The following is a 12,754-nucleotide window of genomic DNA, read 5'->3' as shown; positions in this document are numbered from 1 at the left end:
GTGCAGGGGGGCGATGAATGTTTTGGGGCTTTTTGCACCACTGTGCACTATATCATACACTACACACCACAATATTCTGCCCTTTTAATCCTGGGACGGTACCTTGGAGAATACAAATAAAAATGCTAAAGCCAGCATACTCACCTTAATTGCCTTCAGGAAATTTATATTATCGTGAAACACTCTCTCGGCAGAAGCAAGTGTTTCCTTAGGGATGGAGCAAACCAAGGTATGAGTGACCATATCTAACACTGGGTTTTGGATGGTGACGAGCTCTGACAGCTGGGTTGAATTGCAAAGGTCTTTCACACTCATCCGGTAGCCAGACTTAATGACCTAGAAACATTTTACCAGAAGTTACCAAACACCATCCAAACGTCAGTCCTAGGACTCAAGCTAAATCATTTTTTCTGCTTCACATTTACAACACATGACATTAAGAATTAGAACCGTACCACCTTTTCCCAAACCTGGGGCTGCAGATGTGGATGGACTACAATTCCTATCACCCCAACCATTGGTCATGCTAGCTGGGGATGATGAGCACATCTCCCTAAATGCTCTTTCTTGCTGACTGTATACCATTTCTATTATACATGAAGATGGATGCTTCTTACCTGTTGGAGGTTTACCTCCGCATTCAGGATTTCGTCTACTACCAACTGCGGTAGGGAAGCATTGTGATGGAGGAAGTCAGAGAAAGTCTCGTTGTCAACCAAGAAATCCTGGACTTTCACACCTACTGGGTGATAAGGAAAACACATTCTTTTAAAATATATATTGTTGTTGTTATCATTACCATTATTAATTTTATCAAATCACAATTCATAGAGGGTGTGACTATATCACAGTATCACACTAGTTTAACAGTCATGAAGAACTCTGTTTATTTAAGGAGGGTGGAGGCAGTGTCCTTATCAAACTGCTACAACCAGAGAGGTTCAGGGAAAGCCATGGCAGATAAAACTGGAATAAAAGTTGTATAAACATTGCAGTAGAGATGAAGGTATTGACTGGAACCCCCAGGCCACCAGTCTGGCACAGGAACGGAAAATGCTTATGCCCAAAAATAGGGAGAGAGGGGTGCTGCTTCCTTCCAGCTGTTGCCACTCATACCTCTGCTGCTCTGGCTTCCCACATGAGTTAAGCAGTTCTCCCCTAGAACATATCCAACATCCTGCAATGCTGAATAGCAGAAAGAGTTTGTGCCTCATTTACAGGGAAGGTGGGAAGGTAGGAGCCGCCCCGCCAATCTTTTGTGAAGGCCCCCCCCTTAGGTACTGCTTCAGAAGACTCTAGGGGTATGTTTTGTCCCCTATTTCTATCCAATGGCTCCCTGGCCTGGATCTCACCATTGTATCCCTCTCTGGCTATATATCTGGCTCAGGAGGGCAGTCATATCTCTAGCTCTGCATTACTTCACTCACATTCAGTGCTTGAATTACAAGGAGATCAGAGAATTACTGGGGGGGGAGCTAGGCCCCCTTACCTTTTGTGATGGCTACCTTAGCTACTGTTTTTGGAAGGTTATAGGGCAGTATGATTTGGGTAGAAGTCAGAGAAGTCAGGGCTCAGGCTTATGGATTTTATTTAAGAGCCCCTCCCTGCTAATTTGAGCACTGATTGATAGCAGTGGGCAAGCTAATTTTCAGGGAACCTTATCTGCCATTATCAATTATCGCACTGAGGAGGCTCTAATAAGCATCAAAGGAACCCCAAAATTCCCTGGAATACACTTTGAAAACCAGTGACCTAAATTATATGCTCTACATCTAATTATGGATGGACCCATTTCACCCCGCCCCCTGCCCCAACCAGCCAGAGAAGGAGACCAGTGTGACTCAAAAGCTTTAATCCTGCACTTTAAAAGTGCTCAGTCCAAATAAAAAGCACATTCTCTGTAAGTTTTCTTTCTTTCTTTTCAGCTGTGGAACCAACATGGCTGCTAAGATTTCATCCACTGGTAGCTGGCAGCAAACCACTGCTTCTGAGACAAACAGGCAACAATGCACTGTTGCCTCAGTTAGCAGTTCACATTCCCTCCCATTGCCAGATCCTAAGAGAGGGCAGCAGATGCTGGTCTGTGAGAGGCCCTCTGATATTTTTAAAATGTTAATTAGCTTGACTGCTTACAAGAAACACTCAGAGTACCAACAGGGCTGGAAAAAGAACTCTATATATCTCCACAGAGATAGAAGGACAGGGGAGAGGTGGGCGGGGGGAGAAGGCAGAGATACTGCATGCTGTGAAGAACAGTCTTCTCGCTCCCTCACTCCCTTTATGTCGTTCAGCGTTATTATTGTGTTACTCAGACTTGACTTGGCAGGATATCAGTCTGGTCTACGAGTTACGAAGGAGGAAGAAAGAAACGCTTCCTATTCTTCTCCCAAACACGAAGGCACGGGGTTACTTTCGGTCAATGCTCTCTAGCCCAGTTCTCTGGTTACATGTTCCCTGCAGCGTTTTTGTTCTAGAAGCAAAATAATCACTGTCACCAGAGGGCTTGAGGCAAAAGCTGGGCTACAGCCGGTTGGAGGTTACTTGAGGATGAAATCTTTTCGGGGCTGTTTAACGACATACTCAGCCAATTTTGTCGTGGAGGGTGTGGGGGAAGAGAACAGTCTTGGGGAGAAAGAAATCAAGTGAAGTTATTCTCCGATGCCATCTCCTAGAACAGCCTTCCCCAACCTGGTGCCCTTCAGGTGTGTTGGACTGTAACGCCCATCATTGGCCATTGTTGTTGTTGTTGTTCAGTCGTTCAGTCGTGTCCGACTCTTCGTGACCCCATGGACCATAGCACGCCAGGCCTTCCTGTCCTCCGCTCTCTCTCCCGGAGTGTGCTCAAGTTCATATTCATTGGCCATGCTGGCTGGGAAAGACGGGCATTGCAGTCCATCATATCTGGAGGGGAACAGCTTCGGGAAGGCTGTCCTAGAACATCAAAGGGGAAAAATAGACCTAGATCCTACTTAGCCTTTGAGAGATTTATTTACTCCTAGGCCCCTTCCTTTCATTATTCTGGTACTATGGGAGCTGCAGGCCACATGGGAAAAGCTCACCTAGTGGTTCCTCGCCATAAGAGAATCAACCCTCACAGAAACTAGGCAACACCAGCATAAGAAGGAACCATAGCACCAGCTCTTCCAGTGCAGGAAGGAGTGGCACTACAGCAGCTGCCAGCCAAAGGCCTTATGCAAAAGGAGCCCTCAGGCAAAGTTAAGAGGTGGAAATCAACCATGGCAGAGCCAGGATCTCTTTCAGCAAGTCACTTTGGCCCTCCGTTCCTTATGGAAGGGTGGAAATACTAGTGATTACCTCAGATGTAGTTGTTAGGAGGGGACATGGGCAAATGTAAAAACACTTTAAACAAAAATGTTGTCCAAATAGTAAAAATGATAAAGGAATGAAGAGGCAATGCAGTGGCTAAATCAAGATTGCCAGACAGTAGGCCCATGGGCCTTATGAGGCAATTGGGGGTCCCATAGAGGAGGGATGGGTTGAAGGTACAGCTGTAGTTGTTCTAGACTTCAACTCCCAGAAGCCCTTGCCAGCATGGGCAATCATCAGGAATGCTGGGAGTTGAAGTCCCAAAAATCTATCTACTTTCTGCCCACTCCTACTCCAGAGCAGCCTGTGGCAACCTTATCATAGTCCACACAAATGGCTGAACTGTCTTCAGTGAGAGGTCCTTGATAGGACAGAAGGGCCAATGAATGCTACTCTGTACCTAAACATCAGTCTCTTCTCCTTCTGTTTAAATTAGTATGGAAGGTGTTGGTGGCCTTTGGTCAGGGGAAATGGAAACTCGAATCACAGAGATATTCAGGCTGGCATAATGTAGGGTGTCCCTATGTCCTACTCTCCAGAGGACAGTTCTCTATTTGAAGGGCTGTTGGGTCCAAGTCTGGCTTAAAGATAAAGAACCATCAGAAGGGAGAACAGGGGAGGCCTTGAAGTTGCCTGTCAACAGTTAGCACCTGGACAGCAGGCACCCAGGTCACCAGTCACAGTCTTTCCCACTATGGTAAGATGTATTGCATTCATATTAAAATTACAGTATTTTTTTCCAAATTTGCATCCATACATATACATTAGCATGTGCACATTTTATGAAAAGCCATGCCCTTTTCTGTCTTCTTTTTGGTGATGTGCAAGTAGCCACCCAGCACGATGTGAGGCAGATGTGAGAGGCCAAGCAGTGGCATGTGAGAAAGGGGCTTAGGAAGGTTGCTAACAAGTGGTTTTTGGCCAGCTAAAAATGTTGTGGAAGCTCTGTACTCATCGACAGGGTTCTTCTGATTGAGCCTAGGTTTTTTTCAGACTTGGCTCCCAACCATCAACTTGAGCCTCTGCATCTCTGAGTGTATGAGAGTAAGAAAGGGTGAAAAGGGCTGTTTTGTGTGTTCCCTGCATGTGCATGATTATCTTCTTGTACCCTCAGCTCCGTATCCCTGTCTGTCTGCATCCCCTGGTTATGCGTGCCTCTGACCCCTGTACTGTCTGTGCTCTCTCTTGCTTGTGCCTGAGTTTGTCTGTGACCCTTCCTTCCTGTTTGTGTCTCTGCTGTTGTTATAGTATAGGCTCTGCAGAAGCCGCAGGAGGAAGGAACATGTGACCAGAACTCTCTACTGCACAGGAACCCAGTCCCGCTTGGGACAAACAGCAGGAGAGCAGAGAAAACACCTGTCTCTGCTGCCACATTCACCAGAGGGGCAAACTAGGCAGATGTTGGGGTTCTGTGACCAGCAGTGCCAGCTCCAGGTTTTGGAAGGCCTTGGGCAGGACACTCGCAGTGGGCCCCTCCCTCAATGAGTCTACCTTCTCATTGCCACTGTCACCAGTTGCTCTTGCTCTTCATCCTCTCTCTAACTATTGCTGCCGCTTGCTTGCTTTACAGGCAGGGAGTCAGTGAGCAAGGAGGCCGTGGCATCTCCTGCTCCTCCTTCTCACCACCGCCATTGTCTGGGCAAAAGGCAGGCAAACCAGCAAGTTGCAGTGGTGAAAAGGAGGAGCAAGTCCAGGGGGGCTCTTGTCCGTGAGCCCCTGCTGGGGTTCCTAACCATGCCTACCCTTGATGCTGGCCGTGGTGACCAACTCTCCCATGTATTTAAATCTTTGTAAAAACCAACTCAGGGAAAAGGTGCAACCAATCTGGACCTCAGCACTGGGGTTTAACTCATCCCCCGCCCCGCCGTCCCCATGCTGTTTTCCCCAAAGTAACCTGCTGATGCCCCATTACTCAGACTTGAGCAAACAGCAGCTGGGGGGTGGGGGGGATTCATATTTGAAAATGCTATGGGTGTGTATTAAACCCCCTAGCCTGGCGGTGCAGTCTCAATCCAAATCCAACATACATACACATACTGTTTGGGATCGGGGTTGGGAAAAAGGAAAGAAAAGGAAAGAAAGGAAAGATCCAATCATTAATCTCCAATGTACCCTATACCCTCCCATACTGTTTCCCCACCCCCATCCCCTACAAAATTCTGTGAATGAGGCAGGGCAATGGAATGATAAAAGCCTCATCTGGAAGCACGCAAAGACAGCCCCATATACAACATATTAACAGTAGTCAATCATAGTGGTTACCAGAGCATGGATAACTGTGGGCAGGCTACCTCTGCCCAGGAGATATGTGCACACATCTGGCAACTCTGCAATCTGCCACTCTGAAAGTTCCTCTTGCAAAATTCTTGGGTGCAGAAGGGAAACTCCTGGACTGGCTCAGCTGGGGAACTAAGGAAAGCTTATCCTTTCAAGTCACGTGGCTTTCAGAATCCCCTGCCCCACACAGGCTTTGATCAAAGGCTCTACAGACACCCAGATCAGAGAGGATTTCAAAATATTGCACATACCACCTCAATCCTACTTACTGTTATCACAACAGCTACTGAGGGATACTATTTTGGGTGCCCTCCAATCCAGAAAAGCAACTTAAAGCCATGAATAAACCCAGTGACATCAATAGGATGAGTCGTGTGCTCCAGTGTTTAACATTCACTGTTTGGGACCTATTGCTAGACAATATATAAATCAGCAGTGCTGTTGGAAGATTAAGAGGGCTTACAGCCTGAAGAGGAAAGGCACACATTTTATAAGACAGATAACTGAGACAAACAGATGCTAAATGTCTCCTCTAGAACAAACCTGTAGCTGGCAGGATCAGAAACTGACTCCAAATGTTTGCAACCCTCATAATCAAAATGCAGTTCTCCATGGTGTAGTAGGGCGTTCAAACAGCATGTAGGCAAACAGCTGCAAATGCTGATGCTATTTCTTAATAGTGAGAGCCTTTAATCGTGAAGGCTCAACCTACATAGCTGGGGGAAGGAGTGTTGAGCCCTAGGTTCTGATCAAGCTTTTCATGATCTTTATTAAAAAATCACAGGAGCACCATTTCAGATTTCAGTACTAAAGGGGAGATAAAGAAATTTGGGGTGTGTGGGATGGGACTGGCTTTCTTTAACCCTACAAAACTCCTGTAAGCAAGATTAGCTCACCCTTTGCACAAATGGTGAATTTGTTTTGCATGCTGGCACAAGGTAAACGTTAACAGGCAGTGCTGCTTGTCAACTCTGCAGTGGGCATCAAGACAATGGGCTAGTTCACACGATTGCAGGGTGGTTAATAAGCCACGGTGGCTTGTTAGCCACCCTGCACCTGCTGGTTGCGTGCCTGCCAGATTTACCTAATTACCTATCTAATTACCCTCACCGGCGCCGCTTGTTGTGACATCCAAACCTGGAGAGGTTGGGGTGGTTAACAAACTACCCAGAACCCATGGTTGCTGGGTGGTTTGTTAACCACCCCTACCACCCACCCCTGCTGGGTTTGGACGTCACAGTGAGCTGTGCCCGGCGAGGGGCGATTATGTAAATCTGGCCATTATGCAATGGGCACATGCAGCAGGGTGGTTAACAAGCCACTGTGGCTTATTAACCACTAGGGATGTCAGAGAATTCCGCCACGGATCTCGGTGAGGCCGAATGTCAGTGCATTCAGCCCCCGAAATCTGTGGCGGAACGGCCTGCCACCCCCCCGCAGATCCCCCCCGGGACGAGAATTACCTGGGGCGGATGTTCTGGGCGGCGGCGGCTGGTCTTCTGACCGGCTGCCACCGCCGCCATTTGCAGTCTTGTCGGGTTTTTTTGTTTTTTGTTTTACAGAGACGTGACGGGCTACGTAAAGACTTACATAGCCTATCACATCCCGGTTTAAAAAAAAAATACACGTACGCAAATGGCGGCAGCTACGGCTGCCACCATTTGCGTTCCTTATTTTTCGCTGTCTTAGTCTACGTAAATATTTACGTAGACTATTACAGCGAAAATAAAAAGGAACGCAAATAGCGTAGTGGGCGGTATTTGCGTCCCTTTTTGATTCACCGTTTTAGCCCACGTAAATATTTACGTGGGCTAAAACGGCAAATCAAAAAGGGACGCAAATAGCGCCCACTACGCTATTTGCGTTCCCCTTTATTTTTGCCGTAATAGTCTACGTAAATATTTCCGTAGACTAAGATGGTGAAAAATAAGGAACGCAAATGGCGGCGGCCATAGCCGCCACCATTTGCATACACGGGTTTTGTTTTGTTTTTTACCCAGAGCCCTCCGCAGCCGGAAATCCGGCTGCAGACGGCTCTGGCCTGGGGCTGGCCAGCTGCTCTGCAGAGCCGCCGCAGAGCACAGCCGGCCGTCGAGGATTCCGGGGGGGAGGACCGGATCGCCTCCCCCCAGGTCGAGGATTCCGGGGGGAAGGACGGAACGCCTCCCCCCCCACCATGAACATAATCCGTGGAAAGGTAAGTGACTTTCGTACATCCCTATTAACCACCCTGTGATTGTGTGAACCAAAGACACTGGATAGTATCACTGGAAGCTGAATTGCTGAGGAAGGAGCTGAGTGGTTCCACCAAAGGCTGAAAAGCACTGTGATGCTGGAGATGGCTGAGAAAGAATTAGTTGTGAGTAAATTCAGTATGAAAAGGCTGGGTCTAGGGGAGTGTCTTCACCTGGCGCATTACAACTCAACCTATAGTGAGTTACAACACCGGGGCCATAGCAGGGAATGAGATAACTGAAAGAGAGAGAGATAAAGATAGAAAATACAGAAGACAAAAAATACAGGTGGATCCTACATTGCACAATGGGCCCCAGCCTAAAAAGGGCGATGGCCAACAGTCTAGGGCAGGGCTGTTGGGACCTCAGGCCCATGGGTGAAGGCAGGACTGCTGGCAGCCCAAACTGGCCTACTGGGGTTCCTCAGAAGGCCATGCCCCACTTTCTGTCACCAAGTGGTTCCTGCTTCCTCCCAACCGCCAATCGTTTCATGGTTTCCCGGCTTCTGCATGTTTTTCATCCCCATTCTAAAAGGTCGAAATGCCTCCCCTAAGGCTTAACTCAAGGCTGAAAGAGCATTAAGCTAAAAATACACTGGCACTTTTGTTATTTGCATTTTGGCCCTGCCCCTTTTTGCCTTCAATCCCACCCCCTTTGCCTTCGGCTCTGCACACCACTGGAATGCTGCCCCCGAGAGCTTCTCCAAAACTGAATTCAGCCCTCAGGCTGAAAGAGGTTTGACAGCCCTGATCAAGGGAATAAATAATGGAGCTGGTTAGGGCAAATAGTTGTGGGACAGGCTAGTTGTGCAGGAAGGGGAAAAGGCCATGGAGGACACGTTGGATTTTAGACACAGAACTGGCCACTGACTAAAGGTGCCTTCATGCACAGAGTCAGCCTAGACCACTAAGTGCTGTGGCAGGAAGCAGAAGGTAATCAGATTCCCAGCACAGATGTCCTTAATGCATGTATGCATCTTCAGAAATTCATAAAAATGCAATGGAAAAGAATCAGTTAGCGCAATGCAAACTATAAATTGGGGTTTGGGTTATATTGCGATTTCCGAATAAAATGGTGGATTGTGTCCTTGCAGCAGCCTTCCCCAGTGTAGTACTCTCCTGATGTCTTGGACTTCAACTCCCATCAACCCCAGCAAGCATGGCCAATAGTCACACACGCTAAAAGCTGTAGTCCAAAACTTCTGGAGGACACCAGATTGGAAAAAGCTGCCTTACCAACACAATTCTTTTTGAAAACTGTGATTATCATCTCTGCCAGTTAGATGCAAAACTTCTGTGTGGAAAAGAACATTCCATAGTATTGTCCAGCCAGAGTGCCTCCCAGGGAAAAAAAACCCTAGTGCGAACAATGGTTATTTAGAAAGCTGCTAGTGTTTTAATGCAGCAAAAGTAACTTGACCTAGATAACTGTCTCATACATTTCCAAATGTCAAAGCACCCCCACAGTAAATATAAAGGACTATTAAGAGAAGCTGGGAAATAAACAATGGCTAGTGTGAGGAGTTGTGGCTAATCAGCACGCTCTACTGCTTACTGGCAGAGCATGTAGGTGTAGGTAATAGAAAGGGCCATTTGGATTCTAGAACAAATACAGACATGCTCCAATTGACCTTGAATCAAGCTCTTGACTCAGCCTCAGCTTCCCACCTTTATCATGGAATCATCATGCCACAAAGGGTTGTTTTGAGATTTTGTGAGGCAGCCCAAGGAATAAGTGACAGTAGCTCTATTCTAACTGGCTAGAAAGGCTTAGGAAAGGGCTATTCATTGGGAACAAAGGAAGCTGCCTTGTATCAAGTCATACAAGTCACTTGGTCCATCTAACTCAGTATTGGGCCAGTTCACACAACACGCTGTGGCTCACTGTGGGTTGTTTAAACCAAGATGAGCCGTGATACATGTGGGCAACATTTTGAATATGAAACCCTGAGGAGGGAAGGGGTGGCAACCATTCCAACCCTCACATAACCCTACAATGAACTGAGGGTTGTTAAACCCTCAAATAACCCTCGGTGTCCAGGTTCACATGACACAACCCCCAAGGAGGGGGTTGCATATTCAAAATGTCCCCTGCACATGCTCAATGAGCCCGCCATGTTGTGCAAACTAAGTCATTGTCTACATTGGCTGGTAGCAGCTCTCCAGGATTTTCAGACAGGAGCCTTTTTCAGCCCTATCTGGACATGCCAGGAATTGATCTGGGGGTTAAACCACTGAGCTATGAACCCTCCTAATAGTATTTATAACATCCTTCCCCAACCTGGTATCCTCCAGATGTTTTGGACGATCATTCCCCAGCCAGTATGACCATTGGCCATACTGGGGAACACTGACTTCTTAAATAACAGAATAACTTGGACCACGGTTGATTGTCCACCAATAATTCATATTGGTCTCCCAAAGAACAACATTCATTAGCAATCAGTTTTATCTCACATTCTATTCTTGAACATGCACTGAATACCTTGGAACAACTGGTATAATATAAGAACTCAGAAGATGAGATCTAGAAAGTTTAAAATAGAGAACCATTATCACTGCAAAACACCCCAAAATAGAACTGGGGAGAAAAAGTGGCTTGAATTTAAACATGTCTATCTCCATTGTTTTGAAGGTAGGTGATAATACCTCAATTTGAAAAACTTCAAAAGCCTGCCAAACCTGCAAAGTAACCCCAGAGATGGTAAATCTGTCAACTCATGATAAGGTTCAATCTAAAGACTTCCCCTTAAAACTGGCAAGCCTGTAAAACAAGCAAGTAAAATGTACACTAGGGACATACAGTCTATATGGCAGTAAATGAAAGCATTTGGTGCAGTTACATCTTGCAATCAGTGTTTACCTTTGTGCAAATGTTATTTTAAAAATCAGCAGTGCTACCTATGGCAGTGCCACTAAAATAAGAGGCGGTTATGCATGCTGAACATCACCTTATAAAGTCCCTTTTTCATGCTATTTACGCATGTCTGTTGGTTATGTTCTTAGCTTCTGGCTCTTGGAAGCGAAGCCATCAGGCACAGGGCCCCTAATGCTCGAAGTTTCACAGCGTGTGTTCTCAGTGTGATAAAGTTTAACAGCTGAAGATAAAAGTACATGGTTGGTGCGAAATGCATTTTCCAGTACTTGTTCTCCATAAAAATAAAAAGGAGATGAGTCAGTAATGTGCAAGTTCTGATAGCTGAGGCCTGAACAGACCTACAAGGTCAGTCAGGACAGATGCAGTTTAGGTTCTTTGGTTGGGAGAGGTATAGCTGTTAGCTGGAGACAATTAGCTGGAAAGAGCAGATTGAAGGAGTTATCCCCGCTTTTGTGTGTAACAAATACGCATCCACCAGCCTTCCCCAGTCTGCTGCCCTCCAGATGTGTTGGGCTACAACTGGTTGGGAAGCTGGTGCCAACAGCTACCCACTGAACAGGCAGCAGTGAGTGGAGGCATCTCCCAGTTAGTGCTGGCTCTCAAGTAAAGCCATTCCTGGAAAACATGACTACTGCTGCTACTGATACATGATCACACAATGCAGTGAAAACACAGAAGCCTTCTCTGATAAAATGCTTCTACATCCCTCCCAAAAGCGCTGTGATTGGAAGAAAAAAGGATAGCCTTGGTAATGTTATTCCCTGGTTGGAAGATAGAAATGTCAGTCACAAAACTACACCACCCTAACCCTCTCCCTGCCCTTCTTCCCAACCTGGTGTTTTCCTTAAATAGAGAGCTTGGGGGGAAATGTTTTGAGTTTTGGAGATACACTGTGTCTCTGTGTCACTCCAAATTTATTGCAAAGCTTCAGGAGGACCCAGATTCATTTCAGTGTGATTCAGAGGACCTCTGCTTCACTTCAGATGAATCTGGAAACTGTTCAAATCTGTTCACAGTGGATAGATCAGAATGGAAGTCTCTACTTGTTTCCCTACCACAACACCAATGTTGAGAAAGATGGCAACAATTTACATTTCTTTTTTTCTCTCTCCATTTTTCTCAGCATTTCTCTCTCCATTTTTTCTCTTCTCAGAAGCAGCAATGCAAATTGCTCTCTCTCTCTCTGTGACAACCATGGGCACATCCCACCTCCCTCCTTTTTCCTTCCTAGCAAAGTTGGATATGTGTACAGGGATTTGGCGATACACATCATCAGCTTGGGCAGGTTTAAGGATGGAGCTCAGTGGAGGCATCATTTATATTTTGACAGGGAAATCTGCTGACAATAACAGGATCTAAAACCACTGATTTCAAAACCTGTTTCCAGCAAACTGATCATATACAACTGAAGGGCTATTTGGAAGACTGGCTGCAAGCTAAGCAGAGGCCATAGCCAGCCAAACCTGAATTCAGATCTGGAGTGTGTTCGGTGTGATCGATGGCTGGAATTGAAGCTGTGGGTGAGAGCTGGGGCCCGGGCTTGAGCTGGAGACTGAAAAGCACTGGGCAGAAGGTTCTGCTCCATTGACTAGGCAATGGCAGAAGGCCAGGTTCCCAGCAGCCCATAAGAAGCCTCTGCAACTGATCTGGCCAATCCAGAGGCTTCATACTGCCAGCTAATCACACGGGCCTACGTTGCACATATTCGCTTCTCAGCCTGAAGAGGACTCTGCAACCTGAGCACATGTAGTTCACGCATTAACTCAACAGGCTAGGACCCAACCTCAAGCCCCAAGGTCCCCCATTTCAAGCCCTGCAACCCTCTGACACAAGTGTCAAAAGCCAAGCTGTGCCCACTGTGGCCTGTGATGTCAGCATGTATTTGACCGACTCAGGCTCTGGCACCATGGCTAAACGGCAGCATGGGCTGACTGCCAGCCCAGCAGCCACTATTAGCTGAAAGGTTTCTGTGAACTGACCCCAAGTTAAGGGAAGTGTATTGGAGGGCTCAGTGCAGATACAAGAAATGCCAGTTGGAA

At 46.7% G+C, this 12,754-nt stretch overlaps 1 protein-coding gene across 1 annotated transcript in view; it reads right to left on the bottom strand.

Annotated features, from left to right (window-relative positions):
* The window catches only part of ABCA1 (ATP binding cassette subfamily A member 1), a 137,773-nt gene that overhangs the window by 79,020 nt on the left and 45,999 nt on the right, over positions 1–12,754 (bottom strand). Inside the window, exons 6-7 of the mRNA XM_084834780.1 lie at positions 618–739; positions 145–336 (exon numbers count right to left, since the gene is read on the bottom strand). Of these exons, the coding sequence (XP_084690906.1) occupies positions 145–336; positions 618–739 (314 nt within the window). The remainder of the gene's footprint in view (positions 1–144; positions 337–617; positions 740–12,754) is intronic.

This window comes from Heloderma suspectum, chromosome 2 (genome assembly GCF_057233095.1).
Source record: "Heloderma suspectum isolate Gila_16-S chromosome 2, 16-S_ref, whole genome shotgun sequence".
NCBI classification, from domain to species: Eukaryota; Metazoa; Chordata; class Lepidosauria; order Squamata; family Helodermatidae; genus Heloderma; species Heloderma suspectum.
Note: the sequence above shows the minus strand (reverse complement) of the source record. Positions and strands in the feature narration are given on the sequence as shown.